This window comes from Cordyceps javanica, chromosome 5 (assembly GCF_051103115.1).
Source record: "Cordyceps javanica chromosome 5, complete sequence".
Lineage (NCBI taxonomy): Eukaryota > Fungi > Ascomycota > Sordariomycetes > Hypocreales > Cordycipitaceae > Cordyceps > Cordyceps javanica.
The window spans coordinates 2,250,654-2,268,980 of NC_139299.1; the positions used below are offsets into that span (position 1 = coordinate 2,250,654).

At 49.3% G+C, this 18,327-nt stretch overlaps 5 protein-coding genes across 5 annotated transcripts; 4 read left to right on the forward strand and 1 right to left on the reverse strand.

Moving 5' to 3' along the window:
- Positions 1–1,456: 1,456 nt before the first annotated feature.
- Positions 1,457–3,968, forward strand: V2A60_007916 (aconitate hydratase ACO1; the record flags this gene model as incomplete). The annotated part of the gene is made up of 3 exons (XM_083259196.1): positions 1,457–1,570; positions 1,668–3,743; positions 3,795–3,968. 3 exons carry the CDS (start codon positions 1,457–1,459, stop codon positions 3,966–3,968), a joined length of 2,364 nt encoding a protein of 787 aa, XP_083115322.1.
- Positions 3,969–6,274: 2,306 nt separating this feature from the next.
- V2A60_007917 (GPI-anchor transamidase subunit GAA1) lies at positions 6,275–7,529 on the forward strand (the record flags this gene model as incomplete). The annotated part of the gene is made up of 5 exons (XM_083259197.1): positions 6,275–6,290; positions 6,340–6,589; positions 6,660–6,898; positions 6,957–7,307; positions 7,516–7,529. 5 exons carry the CDS (start codon positions 6,275–6,277, stop codon positions 7,527–7,529), a joined length of 870 nt encoding a protein of 289 aa, XP_083115323.1.
- Positions 7,530–8,529: 1,000 nt separating this feature from the next.
- V2A60_007918 (proteasome regulatory particle lid subunit RPN9) lies at positions 8,530–9,792 on the reverse strand (the record flags this gene model as incomplete). Its single annotated transcript, XM_083259198.1, has 3 exons — positions 8,530–9,174; positions 9,237–9,472; positions 9,525–9,792. The coding sequence occupies 3 exons, from the start codon at positions 9,790–9,792 to the stop codon at positions 8,530–8,532; spliced, it is 1,149 nt and encodes a 382-aa protein (XP_083115324.1).
- Positions 9,793–10,214: 422 nt separating this feature from the next.
- Positions 10,215–11,777, forward strand: V2A60_007919 (putative N6-adenine methyltransferase-domain-containing protein; the record flags this gene model as incomplete). Its single annotated transcript, XM_083259199.1, has 9 exons — positions 10,215–10,342; positions 10,406–10,419; positions 10,474–10,536; positions 10,589–10,683; positions 10,737–10,828; positions 10,881–11,022; positions 11,073–11,231; positions 11,285–11,620; positions 11,679–11,777. 9 exons carry the CDS (start codon positions 10,215–10,217, stop codon positions 11,775–11,777), a joined length of 1,128 nt encoding a protein of 375 aa, XP_083115325.1.
- Positions 11,778–15,452: 3,675 nt separating this feature from the next.
- On the forward strand, positions 15,453–15,869 carry V2A60_007920 (beta-lactamase-like protein; the record flags this gene model as incomplete). Its single annotated transcript, XM_083259200.1, has 1 exon — positions 15,453–15,869. The coding sequence occupies one exon, from the start codon at positions 15,453–15,455 to the stop codon at positions 15,867–15,869; it is 417 nt and encodes a 138-aa protein (XP_083115326.1).
- Between the last annotated feature and the right edge of the window lie 2,458 nt (positions 15,870–18,327).

The window sequence follows — 18,327 nt, forward strand, 5'->3', positions numbered from 1 at the left end:
CCATAGCGGTCTTCCAAAATTGAAATCGACGGGATAAGTGGTAAACTCAACAAATAGTTACAGTCTAGAACGTCCAGACTTCTCAAGTTGCCCAAGAATTCTAGTGGGCACATACCTTATCGTGCTCCTAGTGTTGGAAGTCACGTGGAGATTGGCGGCTTGAGTGGCCTCCTAAGGCTCATCACGGTGAATGGGCCATCAAGCAGCCATCCACAACAGTACGGAGAACCTCCGCACTCGTCGATGGGCCAACCGGGTTGTCATGATTACATTACGATTGCCGCTTTCTGCATGAGCACGGCGACGAATTGTAGAAATGGATCGTGTTTGGTCGCAAATGCATTGGAAACGAAGCTCTGTTGTATATCCTTAATACACCTCAAGCTTTCTTTCTGAGACCATTCGCCGCTGTTGGCGATTGCAGTACCGAGTAAGGTGTTGACTCAAAAATATCTCGTGCTCCATCAATGAGGCTGGGCAATGACTGTTCCTTATTACGAAGAATGTCAGCATATTATTAGCCCTGTTTGTCGGATTCCATAAGCACTTCAGACGGGGCTTCTGTAATGTTATCTCCTATCGTAAGTCCTTAAAGGCGTCGGCAACCGAGAATACAATTCCGACCAGCATTATGGAATGAAGGCTTTACTAACGGTGACCGACACAAGCCCGGTCCAACCGAGGTCATGGTTTGTCTCCAGACCCGAAAAAGTTTGCAGGGGCATAGGCTCCTTCGTTTTACAGTGGGCTGGCAGGGGCTTTTATGCGCTGGATCAATCTTGAATGGCCCATTAGTCCCGCGGCTGCTGGATTTCAGGGCTCTCTTTGAAGCATAGCGGGTGCATGTGGCTTGGTTCGCCCACTCGTTACATCCGGGCCACATAGCCATTTGGCGCGACCATTTTCATGTGCTGCATTTCGATTACCGACCGCTCAGGCCCGGACTTTCGATAATCCTTGAGGGCTTCCCTACTTAATGGAAGAAAGAATGCTACGACCAAAGCGAGGGATCAAAAGCTAAGCAGAATATCTCCGTGGCGGCGGCGAGCGAGACGTAGGAATGATTTTAGACAGGATGTCTTTTGTTTTCGCCTCCTACCTGTTTGCCCAAAGACTCGGCAAGGCATGACCCCAGCTCCGTCCACAAAGCCCATGACGAAAGCGACGTGAGTATTATTTTCGCCTGTGCCGTGACTGGCTGGGTTCCACTGAAAGCCCCCCACACACGAGCTGTGCAACCAGACAGTGGATCCACCGGGGCTATATTCTGGCCAGCTCGGTAACTTTGCTCTGGCCGGAAAACACCTCCTCTTCCATCGTCTTTCTCTCTCTTCCTCTTCTTCTTAATAGCTGTCCTCCCCCACCAGCCTGCGGCATTGACTCTTTCTCCTCGAGTGACAGGCCTCGCTCGTGTGACGTACCCAAACACCCTCCTCTCTCTACCCATTGGCCCAGCATGCTTGCTTCTAGACAGGTCCTGGGCAATGTTGCCCGGACCCGCGCCTTCGCTGGCAGCACCACCGGCATCCGTCGCCTTGCAACGGTATCCGACTCCCCTCTGGACAGAAAGGTATGTATCAAACAATCAAGCTGGTCCTAAATCACCTCCGACGACGCATTGCAGGATACTTCTGCGAGTGGATGCTAACGAGGCACTCGGCACACAGGTTCGCCAGAACAACTGGGAGGAGAACAACTTCATCAATTACAAGAAGATGTCGGAGAATCTAGCTATTGTTCGCGGCCGACTCAATCGGCCATTGAACTACGCTGAGAAGATTCTGTACTCTCATCTAGACGACCCTCACGGGCAGGAGATTGAGCGTGGCAAGTCTTATCTTAAGCTCCGCCCCGACCGCGTTGCTTGCCAGGATGCTACGGCGCAGATGGCGATTTTGCAGTTCATGTCCGCTGGCATGGACGCCGTCGCAAACCCCAGTACCGTTCACTGCGATCACTTGATTGAGGCCCAAGTTGGTGGTAGCAAGGATTTGGCCCGCGCCATCAGCATCAACAAGGAGGTTTACGACTTCCTATCGAGCGCTTGTGCGAAGTACAACATTGGTTTCTGGAAACCTGGCTCTGGTATCATTCACCAGATTATTATGGAAAACTATGCTTTCCCTGGTGGTCTTCTCATCGGTACCGACTCCCACACCCCCAACGGCGGTGGCCTTGGCATGGCTGCCATCGGTGTCGGTGGCGCTGACGCCGTCGACGTCATGGCCAACTTGCCTTGGGAGCTCAAGGCCCCGAAGGTGATTGGTGTCAAGCTGACCGGCGAGCTCTCTGGCTGGACCTCTCCCAAGGATATTATCCTGAAGGTTGCCGATATTCTGACGGTGAAGGGTGGCACTGGTGCAATCGTCGAGTACCACGGGCCCGGTGTGGATAACATCTCCTGCACAGGCATGGCAACTATTTGTAACATGGGTGCTGAGATCGGCGCGACCACCTCAGTCTTCCCCTTCAACGACCGTATGTACGACTACCTTGTCGCTACCAAGCGTAAGGACATTGGTGACTTCGCCCGCACTTATGCAAAAGAGCTCCGTGAGGATGAAGGTGCTGAGTACGATCAGCTCATCGAGCTCAATCTCTCCGAACTTGAGCCTCACATCAATGGGCCTTTTACTCCTGACCTGGGCACGCCCATCTCCAAATTCAGCCAGGCTGTCAAGGATAATGGTTGGCCAGAGGAGCTCAGAGTCGGTCTGATCGGCTCTTGCACCAACTCCTCCTACGAGGACATGTCGCGCGCTGCGTCCATTGCCCGTGATGCTCTTGACCATGGTATCAAGGCCAAGGCTGCTTTCACCGTCACCCCCGGATCCGAGCAGATTCGTGCGACTATCGCCCGCGATGGTCAACTCCAAACCTTTGAGGAGTTCGGCGGCATCGTTCTCGCTAACGCGTGTGGTCCCTGCATTGGTCAGTGGGACCGCACCGACGTGAAGAAGGGTGAGGCCAACTCTATTCTGTCCTCTTACAACCGCAACTTTACCGGCAGAAACGATGGAAATCCAGCTACCCACTCCTTTGTCACCTCGCCTGATCTAGTCGTCGCTCTCACCATCGCCGGCTCCCTGCACTTCAACCCCTTGACCGACAAGCTCAAGGACAAGGACGGCAATGAATTCATGCTGAAGCCCCCCACCGGTAACGGCCTTCCTACTGCTGGCTATGACCCTGGCAATAACACCTATCAGGCACCGCCCAAGGATCGCTCTACTGTCAACGTTCAGGTAGCCCCTACCTCGGACCGCCTTCAGGTTCTTGAGCCTTTCCAGCCTTGGGACGGAAAGGATGCGAAGGATATTCCAATTCTTATCAAGGCTCAGGGCAAGACAACCACCGATCATATCTCCATGGCCGGCCCCTGGCTCAAGTACCGTGGCCATCTTGACAACATTTCCAACAACATGCTGATCGGTGCTATCAATGAAGCCAATGGCGAGGCTAACAAAATCAAGAATTTCACCACTGGTGATTGGGATGCCGTGCCTGCCGTTGCCCGTGATTACAAGAAGAAGGGTATCAAGTGGGTTGTCGTTGGCGACTGGAACTACGGTGAGGGTAGCTCCCGCGAACATGCTGCCCTCGAGCCTCGTCACCTGGGCGGCCTTGCTATCGTCACTCGCAGCTTTGCTCGTATTCATGAGACAAACCTGAAGAAGCAGGGCATGCTTCCCCTCACATTCGCGGATCCCGCTGACTATGACAAGATCAAGCCGGATGACAAGGTAAAGATACTTGCACAACTGTTTCGCGACTCCGCTGACCGTTTTCTATAGGTTGATATCCTCGCTACCCAGCTTGCTGTCGGTAAGCCCATCACCATGGTTGTTCACCCCAAGGATGGCAAATCTTTCGAGATTGCTCTGCAGCACACTTTCAACGAGGCTCAAATTGAGTGGTTCAAGAACGGTAGTGCTCTCAACACCATGGCGAAGGCTGCTCGTAACTAAATAAAAAAAATCATTGGAGGGAACTATACCTAGGCGCTGTATTTTGCATTGGTCGTTTTATGCCGCGAATAAAGAGAAGGAGTTGATGGGGCTCTGAGTTGGCACTTCGCACAGTAGATGCTGTGCTGCTTTGTTTCTTTTTTTTTTTGTCCTGGTCTGGAAGGATCTGTCATTTTTTACATGTAACAAAATAAGAATTCCTCAGAATTGCACACTCTATCTAAAACCGCTGTTCAGAATTCCGCGCCTGTCCTATCTTTGTAATTTGGATTACATGTGCCCTGTCACGCCTTGTATCCTGGTTGCCTGGTAGTTTCATAAGCTACTTAGTAATTGTATGCCACTGGCGAGCCAGTGACCGTCTTCCAAAGTCACGTGTCGATAAGCAACGGCCCCTGGGGCAGCTGTTGTGTTATAAACCTCCCTTTCAATTTAAGATTTGCTGATGAATCGGCACTCGTGTAACAGATATCTCGACAATCCCATTCTGAGCTTCTCACTGGCGACATTGGTCATTCTATCAGTCTTTCTTCCGGGGTCTAGTCTGGCGTCGTGCCGCCTATCACACGACCTGCCATGGCGACCGTTCGTGGCTTCAGCACTGCCAAGGCACGAACCTACATTCTACGTCTTCCTCTATTTACAAGAGCTCTTGTCCTGGTAATATTCCTGCTTGCGCTTCTCAGTCTTCCTGGGTTCTGGGATATACAAGCATGGGGTTCCTTAATCCCTAGCAAAGTATCGCTATTCGCGGGTAAGCATTTTCAATTCGTGGGAACTTCGGAGCAGGCTTCTAATATTTATAGCGCATCGTATCAATACCTTTCCGCTAATTCATCTAAACATCTTGCACGCAATATTAAATGTGATTGCGTTGACACCGCTCATGGAGCGTTTCGAAAATGAGTATGGCACATTAACATCGTTGGCACTCTTTTTTGGACGTGAGTTGCTTTTACATCCCGACCAACAGGGCATACTGACCGAGACAGCCTTGACCACAGTCCCTGCAGTGTTGTATCTTGTCATCGAGTGGGGAATTTTACGATCGAATAATGCTATCATGGGCGCAAGGTATGTCTCGAAAGCGACTGGTGCCTGAAAGATTACCGAGCTAATGCACGTGCAGTATCTGGGTTTTTTTACTTCTCGGCATGGAGGCTATTCGAACCTATCGATCGAACCCGCATCTCGTAATTGGCACTCATCATATACCAACCTGGACAACGCCGCTACTTCTGGCCTTCGTGGTAGCGGCGCTAGTACCAAGCTCAAGCCTGCTTGGGCATCTATGCGGTCTGAGTGTAGGATATACTGGTAAGAATGAACTCAGCCCACCATTGAGCTGCCCAATATTAACTAACAACGGTCAGCTGGTCTCGGCTATGTTAAATACATCGCACCTCCCGAATGGGCGCTGCGATGGCTCGAGTCCAGGCTAAACCTGCTTGCGATTTTGCCTCATTATGTCAGCGTAGATCAAAAGACATATGGCAGATTTGGTGTTTTACCTTCTACTAATCGCATGGGTGGAAGCCCAGCTACCGAGCTAGTTGGTAGCACGCAACGCCTGGGACCTTAAGTCTTCTATAATCTTTCACCATGGGTTGTCCACTCTTGATAGATAGTCTGTTTTGGCCGGGGAAGGTTTCGGTGCATCTTGGGACGGAGTTTCGGCGCTGTCTGTAAAGCAATGGCAATGTGCCTTGCCAGAAACAACGGACAACACTATGCGCGTTGTCTTGTTGTTTCAACACGGAAAAATCCTTGATAGTACCCATTTGAAGCTCTGTAGCCTCCAAGTGGTATATGCACATCTTTATGTCTGGTTAAATACACAAATAAGCCAGCAGTCGAATGGTCTCTTTCCTTCACTGTTTGCCAACAGACGCCTACAGGTCACCCAACGAGGCTTTGTTCCCCAGGTACTTTAGCTTCAGGACAACAGAGAACATTGGCCGAAATTTCACGAGCCATTGCGTTTATTTCCTTTTCGGATTCTTATTCGTGCTACATGAGTCATATGATCATCTGTATCCATTTACTTGGTGAATTCATCTTTGTAGTCTTTTCCACATATTTTGATCACATATTTCTGCCACATAATCCGCATATGATAGGTACCAATATAGTATCGTAAGTTCTGGTAGTGCTCCGCACTGTTCGTTCGGTACGAGGCGTCTGACCCACATCCTGTAAACCTTTACCGCGAAAGTCACCACCTGTGCTGTTAACGCGACAAGGGGAAGTAACAATAGCGTTAGCCTTGATTACGAGCGCGACGGGTTGTTGTCAAATAATCGGCAATGCCACGATTACTCTGTATGTTAATAGAATTTCGAGTTATCAGTGATGCTAACGTACGATACAGCCTCGGCCATGGCGCTGCGGCGCGACCCGCGAGTGCTCAAGCTACCTCCATATCTGTCTCTCGTCTGCATTGCCGTGGGCCTTACCTGGCTCCTCTTACTTCCACTCGAGAATTACTCTAGGCGAACATACATATCCGAGAATGCATTACTACCTGGACAAGTGCATACATACTTCGGAGGAAGCGAGCAAAACATCTTCAGAGCCTACCGGCGCGAGGTGGATCTACTTGAGAGCAAAAACAATTATCAGTACGCTGACCCCTCCTACAAAATGGGGAAGAAGAAAGAAATAATGCTGACCATTTGCTTGTGATGACAGCATCAACGACCAAATTGAAGTTTTCCTTAGCGAGGTCGGCGTCAAAGTTGGACGACAAAATTACACTTACCATTATGCGGGAAACGAACATTCTGGAGAGAATATATATGGCATTCTTCAAGCGCCTCGTGGCGATGCTACGGAAGCAATCGTCCTAGTAGCGGCCTGGAAGACGGTCGAGGAAGAGTTGAACCGCAATGGAGTCACCCTTGCACTCACTCTCGCGCGCTATTTCAAGAGTACATTGTTCTCCCGCAATTGGCTTGTTTTCGAGCCCCCCAGACTGACATGCCACAGGATGGTCTCTCTGGTCCAAAGATATCATTATCGTTATTCCACCAGACAGCAAAGCTGGGACGCAGGCATGGGTCGACGCCTATCACGACGCACATGATTCAAGATACGTCAATCCGTTGCCACTAAAGTCGGGTGCGCTTCAGGGTGCTCTAGCTCTTGACTACGCGGTCGACCACCGATTTGAAGCATTGCATATCATTTACGACGGAACAAACGGCCAGTTGCCAAATTTAGATTTAATCAACTCGTTGGTAAACATTGCTGGAGGTCAAATGGGGGTTCATACTGCCATTCAAGGTCTAGAAAGCCACTCCAACAGTTACCAAGACAGGCTGCGTACGATCTTGCGAGGTATGATGAGGCAAAGCCTTGGGCTCGCAACAGGTCCCCACAGTAGCTTCATTCCATACCATGTCGATGCGATTACTCTACAACCATATGGAGAAGGCTGGCATGATGAGATGGCTTTGGGAAGGATCGTCGAAGGAACGTTCCGGAGTCTGAACAACCTGTTGGAGCATCTTCATCAGAGTTTTTTCTTCTATCTTCTCATGCACAGAGATCATTTTGTAAGCATTGGCACATACCTTCCGAGCGCCATGCTTTTAGCTGCCAACTTCAGTATTATGGCCATTTTCCTATGGGTTAAAAGTGGACAGATGCCTCAGACGAAACTTCAGACTTCCGGAACCTCCACAGTGCCGGGTGCAAAGGATAATACTCAAGCCGCATCGGCTACTGCGGAGAGAGACCTTTTTTTACCCATATCTGTTGTGACTACGTGCCAAGCGCTCTCCGTCATACCACTATTTGCATTCAACAACGTCTCTGCCTCAGTATGCTTACCATGTAATTCGTCTCGAGTCTATGAAGCTGACTTTTATCTTACAGGTCTTGTCTCCGACGTTCGCAATATTCACATTGGCGTCAGTCATGCTGCCCTGGCTAATTTCACACCTGCTCTCCCTCTACAAAGCGACCGTCCAGCAATTCCAACTGATCAAGTCATTCTCTCTCCTGTTTCTTGGCATGTCGCTTGCGACTTTAGCAACACTCAACTTCTCTCTTGCATTTATTGTCGGAATGCTCGCTACGCCCTTTACTTTTGTGCGAACTTCAAACAGCCTCGCTGTCAGGCTGGCGCTTGCTGGCTTATTGACTACCATTGCCCCTCCAGTCTTGGTCTACTCATCCTCAGGAGCCCTAAACATATCAATCTCTGATATACTGGAAGAGGCGAGTTTTGGTTGGAATGTTTGGGGCATGTATACGTCTATAGTTGTCTGGTGTGTCTGGTGGCCCTCGTGGGTACTCGGCATGGTCAATGTAGTTGGTTCTCCAGTAGCCTAAGGCCACTCATAATACCTAGACATATTCGCAAATACAGACGACTGGAAAGGCTTCTCAGCCATTTTATTTATACATAATACCGTAGCTGCGCTTTGCAACCCGCAACGCTCTGAGCATCAGCGCGAGAAAAGGGCGCAGCCCAAGATTGTAGAGCATGCGACATCCAGTTCATCCATACTTCCACAATTACGCGTAGAAATGGTCGAAAGTCGGCTTTCTCGGCCTACGCTGCCCATACATCCTTACCAGCCTTCTCAATCCAGTTGCCCAGCTGATTTACACTTAAGTCCCAATCGAGCAGGCGTTGGCGCATGCTTCCGATCTGCTTCATATCCAGCACCTTTGGCTGCACCCACGTAATCTGAGCTACTCCGTTCACCTGATCAATTGTTCCTCGTAGTAGCCCGAGGCTTAGAGCTTTCATGATGAGATGCTCAATCTCATCCGGTCGAACCTTGGTCTCCTGTGAGATCGTAGCGAATGACATGGCTCGGTCATGAGGAGGGCGTCGGAAAACTGCTTCTGTCAAAGCAGCCAAGTAAATCTTCTGCTTCAAGTGGGTCGAGTTCTCATTCAGTAGCTTGTTGGAAGCAATGTGATCGGAGAGTGCAGCGTACGCAGCCAAGTCACCGCGGTTGTAGGCAAAAAGAAGATCGCGTAACCAAGAATCGTCTTCGCTTTGTCCAAGAACATCTAGAATCGGATGCAGGAGAAGCTCGCCAAAATTGTAAATACTGTTCGACACCAAGGCAGCGACGCTCAAGTAGTATGCTCGTCGATGGCGTTCGTCTTCGGGCATGGTTGCGAGATCGATGCATGCGAGGTATAGCAGGGCAGTTCTGTAGTAGTTGGCAAAATCCATTTTTCTCTAAGGATAGTTAGAAGCTTGTGCAATTGCCATGTAAATTGAGCGCGCGCAGAGTAACGTGCCTGATAGTAGCTAGCGTTTGCGTCGTAAAACGCGGCGTGGACGATGACTTCTACCGAATCCAGCGAGTCTAGGATACGCTCGGCCGCATCCAAATCTTTTCTCGCCTCATCAACTTCGCCTAAGCTTAGTTTGACCTGCGCTACTGCGACAGATGCAAAAACGAGGGCGTCTTTAGAGTCTTCAGTGTCAACCTTCTTCGCGACGGACTGCAGGAACTCAAGGCGTTCGCGGTTGTCTGGCACATTATCAGTAACACAAATAAGATTGTTCACTGTACAAATATCTACCTTTGCATTGCGATGCAGCCTTTAAGGCCAGGTCCACCAACTTGAGCTTATTGATCTTGTCAGCAAACTTGAGAATGAAGACTCTGTAGAAACCTAAACGTTGCGGGGCACTGCCATCATCGCTGAAAAACTGAACAAGTGCATCAGTGAGTTGGTGCCAAAGTTTTCTCTCCCAATAATTTTCAAAGTCGAGTATCAACGGCTGGAGTTCCTCTGGCACAGCATCCCGCTGTTCGGCGAGGAAGTCCGGGATGGTATCGGCAGTCATTGCGTCGATTGCTGCTGTGACTTAGAAAAAGAAGCTTCAGACTGAGCAAAGAAGGTTTCAGACTGTCTCCTAATATGGTGCACGCGCTGCGTTGTTGATTGTGAAGAAGGCCAAACTGGTACCTCCTACGATACAGTGGCAGCGTCAGCTAGGTCCACGCGATGCCCCGGGAGCCTAGGACGCACACGGACCACTCGCAACCTTGTGCCATCGAACGTCTACCAGTAAGTAATCTGTTAGTAGCTGGTCGACATTTCGACGATCATGTGACAAATCACGTGACTATAGTCCTCCTCCTCCAGCTAGCTTGTCCATTACGAAGTAGTTTCATCAAACCCAGGATTGGACCAGCAGATTGAGGAAACCATTGGGATCGGCTGAGAGGTAACAGCCACTCTTGCATCAATCTCAACACCGCAAGAATGGTCTCTTCGTTGATCGCGGCGCGCTCTGCGCGGACTATCGCACCGAAAACTGCTCCAAAGCGTTGGCTTTCCGACATTGCCATCACTAGGACCGGCAAACCAATCATTCGGACCGAAGGTGGAAGGTAGGCATGCAAGTTCTATTGAGTGAGTTATTGCCACGGAGGCTAACATTGTTTACTCAACAGATCTTCTCTTGGAGGTTTGTAGACTCTGCCGGATTCGAAGTAGCGAGAATAGAACTGATCCTTTAAAGGTCACACCGCGACCATTTTTGGCGCAACTGGGCAGCTCGGTCGATATATTGTGAACAGGCTCGGTATGGCAATTCAATATGGGAAATTCTCATTGCGTTTGGCTAACAACACCAGCACGACAAGGATGTACCGTTGTCGTTCCCTACCGCGAAGAAATGACGAAGCGCCACTTAAAAGTCACAGGAGATCTTGGTCGAGTTGTATTCATCGTGAGAATCTCGCAGTTCTCCAAGCATTTGTGTACAGAATTAACAGAAGATAGGAATATGATCTGCGCAATACAGCTTCTATCGAAGCTAGTGTTCGCCACTCAGATGTCGTATACAACCTCGTTGGCCGTGACTATCCTACCAAGTGAGCCTTCACGGAGCATGTGGCTTCAGAACTCTAGCGCTAATGTTTTCAGGAACTTCTCTCTCGGCGACGTCCATATTGAAGGGACCGAACGTATTGTCGATGCTGTTGCAAAGTATGATGTTGATCGTTATATCCATGTGTCTTCGCACAACGCCAACACTGCGTCGGCGTCCGAATTTTTTGCCACAAAGGTGCGCTCATAGCGAGCCTAGACTATGGTTCAATTCCTAACACTGCCTAGGGACATGGCGAGGAGATCGCCCGAAGCATCTTCCCAGAGACTACTCTCGTTCGCCCTGCTCCGATATTTGGTTTCGAGGACAAGCTTCTTCTGAAGCTGGCTTCTGTGTTGAATTTATTCACGGCTAACAATATGCAAGAGAAGTTCTGGCCTGTTCATGTAAGCCAAGGCCTATAACTTTGGTCAAGTCAGCACCTAACATTTATTCGTAGTCGATCGATGTTGGCGCTGCTTTGGAGAAGATGCTATACGATGACTCTACTGCTGGTCAGACCTTCGAACTATACGGTCCCAAGCAGTACAGCATGGCGCAAATCGCAGAAATGGTCGACAAGGAAATTTTCAAGCAAAGAAGGCACATCAACATCCCAAGAAATATCCTAAAACCCGTTGCTGGTGTTCTCAACAAGGCTCTTTGGTGGCACACCTTGTCGGCTGATGAGGTTGAGCGTGAGTTTATCGACCAGGTTATTGACCCTGAAGCCAAAACTTTCAAAGACCTCGGTATTGAGCCCGGGGATATCGCCAACTTTACCTACCATTACTTGGTAAGTCTTCCTTATTCAAAAACTTGCTTCCTAGCAAAGTACCTTACATCAGACTTAGCAAGGATTCCGCAGCCAGAACTACTACGACTTGCCACCAGCTACGGAGAAGGAGAAGCGTGAAGACAAGAAATACATTCATGTATTGGATGAATTGTAAAACCAATGTCCCAATCCCACCCTGTATGTGTATATAGAGACGTATCTAGATAAGAGACTGAACGCCAAGCGGCGTGCAGCTAATTGAGTACCATTTTCTTTGTACTCTCGTTTCCAATTGTTTGCTACCTGAAGGCTATGCAGCCTAGGCGATGCTAGCCTTAGCAGCCAAAATTAGAGGGGCCGACAAAATGCATATACCGAGGCAATATCTTGTGGGTATGGAGCGTTGTTTGAACCATTTAATCATCATTAAAGTACAATGGATGTTGAAGTGAATACGTCGGTCAGTAAAGCCAATATGCGTGTTTGAACGCGCCGCAACCACAACGCTTGAGCGGCACTCGAAGAGCGACCAAAACTTATATCCTTCCGCGGCCACGTGCCCATGCAGTGCGTCGGTAATTTATCTGCGATGACAGATTACGCCAGAGATCGAATAATATAAAAAAGGAGATACGCCTGGGCACCGAGGACATCGGACAAGCTTGCCAGCTCAACTTTATGGTCGTTAAATTTAAACCACTAGAAGAATTCAGTCAGCTGGTGGCAAGGTACTGAATGAGGAGCCGGCTAACCTGGTCACCTACGCGGCAGTATGAAGTATAATGCCCCGTTTCCAGCTCTCCAACATGGACAACGACGCTGAGAAGGTCATATACGCAGGATCGCTGCAATTCCATGTTTTCCCGGCTGTCACGGCTACGAACCCTATTTGTGTATGGGAGCATGTTAAGCTGTAACGGAAAATGTACTGGCACGTCGACCTTGGAGGCGGCATGATCATGACGCCCTTGCTTGTACTCGAATCTCTGAAGGATGGGAATTTAATGATTAGCGATGAAAGCAGCATAAAAGGAAGTGTATTTACCTTGAGTTGTATAGAGAGCACATTTGGCAGCCTCTTAACGCTTGTGTAACGTCTCGCTTGCTGCGTTGAAGCGCAGTGATGGCATCGATACTCACACTTATCTGATTTGATATACTCCTCATCCAGACAGTCAGTAAGACTAAGATTGGGAGTCTTTTGTCCTGCTTTCTTGCTCCTCCTCTGTGCTAAGCTGTCAAGCCCCACACTCAGGTCTAGAAAGGACTGTACTGTGTTGCTGGAGCCGTTGCAGTTTTGGCACGTTGTGGTCGTTTGCATCTTTCCGTAAAATGTCTGGTGAATAATGCAATTACAACTGTGTTCGCTCCCAATCTCTGGTTTCTTGCCGTCTCCATTGCGCTCATGTAGATCCTCGGCAAGAAATTGGAAGAATTCATGGGCGTCTTGTTCTTTGGTTGTCACAAGATTTTCAAACGCTTTCTTCTCCGAAATCCAGAAACCAGACAGAATGTTCGCGGCTGTATAGCCATTTGTGTTCTCTAGGGCATAGAAATCCTGGAACATGTCGTCCATTGCACAACTCAAACAGTGAGGTACGTTGCATTCATTGCTCTGATGCCCGTCGCTAAGGTAGAAGTTCCGCAGGAGAGGGTTGTGCAAAAAGCTTTGGAGAACAACGTTTTGGTAGCAAGTTGCTCCCGCATTGTATATACCTCGAAGCCCATTGGCACGACAAGAGGCAAGAGTCGTATTGGAGGAGATATACCTCGGGTCGTCCTTGATGGAGTCGGTAAAAAGCTCGTCGTGTTTCCTTTTGCGACCTTCACGGCTATTAGTTTTGCGGAGATGAAAATTGTACCATTTGCTAAGTGAACGAACCGGAGAATGAACCGGTCCCAATTTTACGCAGACGGAGTTCTTCGAGAGTAGGGTCCCAGACCAAATCGTCGCATATTTGACAGTACAACGCTCCATTCCGAGAGTCAACATCTGAGGGAGTTAGCCGAGCAACATTGAAATAGGTCCAGCATCGTCTTACAAAATCGATGCGACTTTTTGTTTCCATGTCCCAATCTGTCTTCCTCGGAGACAGTAGTCGGACATTGGAGACAGAGGTAATTGGATGTCAGTGTAGTAATCGGCCGGCCTTCTTTGTTTGTTGAAGTTTGCGGGACGATAGGGTTCGTATCAAATATCCCACGGAGAATCATTTTGTAATGTGATATCGAACTATTCATTACTTCTTGCCCTTGCGAAAGGAGAAGCTGGACGTGCTCTGCACAGGCGCAATTAGTTATTTACTTATGGTAGGCAGCCGGGTTTCTGGCGTACCGCATCCAAACATAGGTGATCCTGGTGTAGGCGACTTCACACGAGCATTCCGTGGAGATGCCGGAGTAGCTGGCCGGCTAGACATGGTGTCCAGACGTAATGACCAAGAGTCGGTTACACGCCACTTCAACCCCGACGAGGTATTTGAGCACACGAAGGGCTTTCTCTGTCGCTTTAAATGGTCTATTTCGGAAACTTGACGCTTTTCGGCCGTTCAATGGAGTGGAGTGCTTGCTTCCACTGTCATCAGTAGGGAGGGAACAAGAGTGTGGCTGCTGGGGCAGATACATAGCACTTACGATTCAAGCTGGTGTCTTGAGCTTTTGATCTGAGCGCCGAAGTAGGGTTGAAATGTGGTCAATTAGAACATTCCATGCTAATTTCGAGGTCGCAGTGGCTTTTTACGAAGCAGAGATAAAGTCTCGCTGTCTTTAACAGGCGTGTGCGCTTTTGGGGCCAATTCGGAGTAACGCATGTCTCCCTTATCGATTACGGCGAGCGCGGAAATGGATAACTCCGCAGCCGTCTGATCCTTAGCGGTGGACGCCTTCAAGTTCGGCATGACTTACTTAGAAATCATTATTTGGATCGCCTTCTTTCTTCAACTACTTCCTCTACTTCCGCTTCCCCTTATTTTCTTTGTCTTATTCATATATGTTCTGTTCTCAGCTAGGGACGTGGAAAAGCTCGAATCTAGCAGTGTTTTATTAGTGGAGTGATCTTCGCCAGTGACCACAGAGGTGTTTGACAGGTACTTTTAGGTACCTACACAACTACCCTAGGTACCTAGGTACCTACCTAGGTTAGTACCTAGCACCTACTAGGGGTACTAAGGTACCTGCTATAAGTGCCTACCTAGGTACGTGCCTACCTGTTACCGAGGTCCTTGCCTTGTCCAAAACCCGTTTTATTCAGCCCTCTCCGCAGTGGCTTCTCATGATGATACCATTATGTCTATACTCATCCCGGCAAAGTATAGTTCCCCCCCTCGTACTTTCAAATTGGCTATCACAGTCGAGCAGTGCAACAATCTGGAAAGGCTCCCGCCAATCTTTATCAAAGGCTCGGATTCAAGTAACAATGAATCTCACTCCCCTACCCGACGTGAAACGGCTTAGCCCGGTGTGTATTCGAATTCTCGGCGGCAACCCTGGCAAATTTACACTTCAAGGGACAAATACGTATTTACTCGGCTCCGGAAAGCGTCGCATCTTGATAGACTCCGGGGAGGGGAAGCCAGCATGGGCTGCATCGCTGAGGGAAGTTCTCAAGACAGAAGGGGCAACAGTTGAGACTCTATTGCTTTCACATTGGCATCATGACCATATAGGTGGTATAGAGGACCTACGAAGAATTGTTCCACACGTCGTCGTTTACAAATTCGATCCGGGGGAGGGACAGACTGCGATCAAAGATGGCCAAACTTTTCGGACGGAAGGTGTTACACTGACCGCACATCATACACCTGGACATACGACAGACCATGTGGTCTTCACATTGGCGGAAGAGGACGCAATGTTCACAGCAGACAATGTTCTTGGCCAGGGTACAGCTGTCTTTGAAGATATGACAACGTATCTCAACAGCTTAGAGAAAATGAAGACTCTATTCCACGGTAGAGCATATCCGGGCCATGGCGAGCTCATCAATGATGGCCTCAGAAAAATTGCCGAATACATCAACCATCGAAAACATAGGGAGGAGCAAGTAGTTCAAGTTATGAAGTGCGCCAAGGCAGACAGCCGCCGTAACTGGACTGGGATGGAGATTGTAAAGGTGATTTACAAAGACGTGCACGCGGACTTACACCCAGCTGCTTGCGCTGGTGTTCTGCAGATTCTCGGTAAACTGGAGGAGGAAGGTAGGGCAACCAAGGCAGATGATGGTGTCGATGGCAACAGTTGGGTGCTGACTGGCCAAGCAGCTTTGTAGTCCTGTGATTAGAAATGCTATCATGCTTGATTTGTGCTTTTCTTAGTGTCGCTTCGCCAGGAACCTATCTGCCAATGTACATTGCTAGTATCTTATCATGAGGTGACATCAATGCCAACGAGAAGCCTCATCGTCCTGAGTCGTGGCACGCCACCTCCATGGGACAGAAACGACATCGCTCGGTAAAGCTGCACCCACCATCCGTCAGCTACATTGTACACAGGAACATTGCCGAGCTAGAGAGCATTGTGTGACTGAAAGGCTGATGGAAATGTGTATACGGTATTTTTAGCTCCGGCAAAACGCGATCGATGCTGGCAAGTTGACAGACTGGCTACAGTAGATAGCGATGGAGATTTGATCTCTACCGCTAAGTAACCGAACTGCATGTCTGATGCACACTGACAAAAAAACTGGTGACGGTGCTAATGAAGTGTGTTGTTACCTCCAGATACGATTGGAGACCTGCGGGGCATTTACGAGAGGCCGAGAGGTTGAGTTGCCCTGATATACTTGAAGCGAGAGGGCGAGTTGAAGGCCGCTAATGGCCAGACGCATATAACGGTTTATACTCACTCCATATAGCACCGTGTCATGCATGAGCCAGTCAGGAGCTAACAATTCAAGAGTCACACAGCCATAAGTAGTCTTTATGGGCTTGAATTTCGGCAATTCAGTTACGTGGCCGTCACTGCACTGAATTGGTACTATGCCTGTTTCCTGAGTGGTAAGCGCTCCCAATGTCTCAAACAGTCGATCATCTACTTGTTTATCTGTACGTGGCAGCTGGGGATCAAAAGTCGGCTTGGCCGTGATTGATTCCCACGCTCCCTTAGCAAGGTACCTGTCTGTAGCTGTGAGACAGGCAGCACTTTGCAGGGCAACCAAGTCGTCCAACCTACTGATTTCATTGCGTACCTTGTGTGTTTTCCCGAGATGTGTAAGCGGGAAAGGCTGGCAGCGAGCAGTTGGCCACTTAGTTGCTTGGCTTTGCGGTCGCCTTATTACAGAGGCATCGAGGTGGAGAAGCTGGAGAGGTCCGGATCGTCCGGGTTGTTGGGGTCACAAGGCCGCAAGTTCTGCCCCCGCGGGTATTTTTGTGGCTTTTCCTTTGGTGACGAAAGTGGGGGCCGATATGAACAGAGGTCTAAAATAACTAAGTGAACCTCATATGTCGTGCTAGCCATCGTGCTTTCAACGGACGTTGACGTCTGGATTGAGGCCCAACAGTCGCCGCATAAACCTAACTGTCTTGGTTACAAGAAGTCATAAAGGCTTCCCAATCAGCAAACCAATAGAGGTGCTATGGATTTCAGAGTAAAGCTACAAGCATGACGGCGGCGAGTTGCGCCGATCTAACTTTAATGCAGTACCTGTACTTCGTCCGTCCCCGATGGTGGTCGCCAGGACTGCCAGCCCATAACTACCGCCAGGAGCCATCGCGGGGGGAGGGAGACTGTGAGAGGCTCCCAGTTATAATCCTGGTTTTGCTTCCCATGATATCATCTCCCAACGGCCATATCTAGTTACGGTCACCTCGCTCCGGAACCCTCGGTCTTGGCCTTGGGCCTGGTACGTGCTGAGCTGAGTGGACGGGGAGTAGCCTCGTCTTGCAATTTGGTGACAACATCAGTCGGGCACCGCTGAACAGTACAAGAAAAGATATAATGGGTCCACCGAAGTACTTTTTGTTGCAGCGCTGGCTTCAGACCCTGCTCGGAAGCATCGGAGCTTCCATATGCGATTGACGAGGGCGCCGTTTTCGAATATAAAGGTATATAGCTAACAGTCCGCCTTCTGCAATCATTTTATGTCGCTCTGCTTCTCTTACAACCGGCCCATTTCTCGATACCGCCACCATCGAGCATTCTCTCGTGTGTTTTTTTTTTTTTTGCCATCCAAGTAAGCTACCACCTTGGCTACAATTTTTGTTGCCGAATAGCGGGCGGCGCGAACTACACCAGAGTCCGGAGCCTAGATCTCCGTTGCTACACCGAGGTGCGAAGCTGCAGCTTCTGAGTCTCTCGTTCTGAAGCATACCAAACTGTATAGACGACTTTGTCCCGGCAGAACTTCATTTTGGTCTCAATTTCGCCCCCTGGCTGTCCCATGTCTCCAACAAGACTAGGGGGGGGAAGCCCTGGGCTTTTTGTTTCTTTCTATCTCTTGGCCGCTGCCACTTCAGCATTAGCCCATGTCGACGACGCGGAAAGAAGCAATGGCCAAAATGGCACAATAGGGGAAGCTCTAGTTGGCAATTCAACTGATACCCCGAGCACGTATTTCACGTACATCGACCATGCCAGCATAATATATGCCCATATCGTGCTCATGATTCTAGCTTGGGTTATTCTTTTGCCAATCGGTAAGCGTTCACTCTCGAATTCACCTCTTTACCACCCCCCCCCCCCCCCCTTACGCCTTACGCCTTTCTAAAACTGCTTCTAATTTGACATAC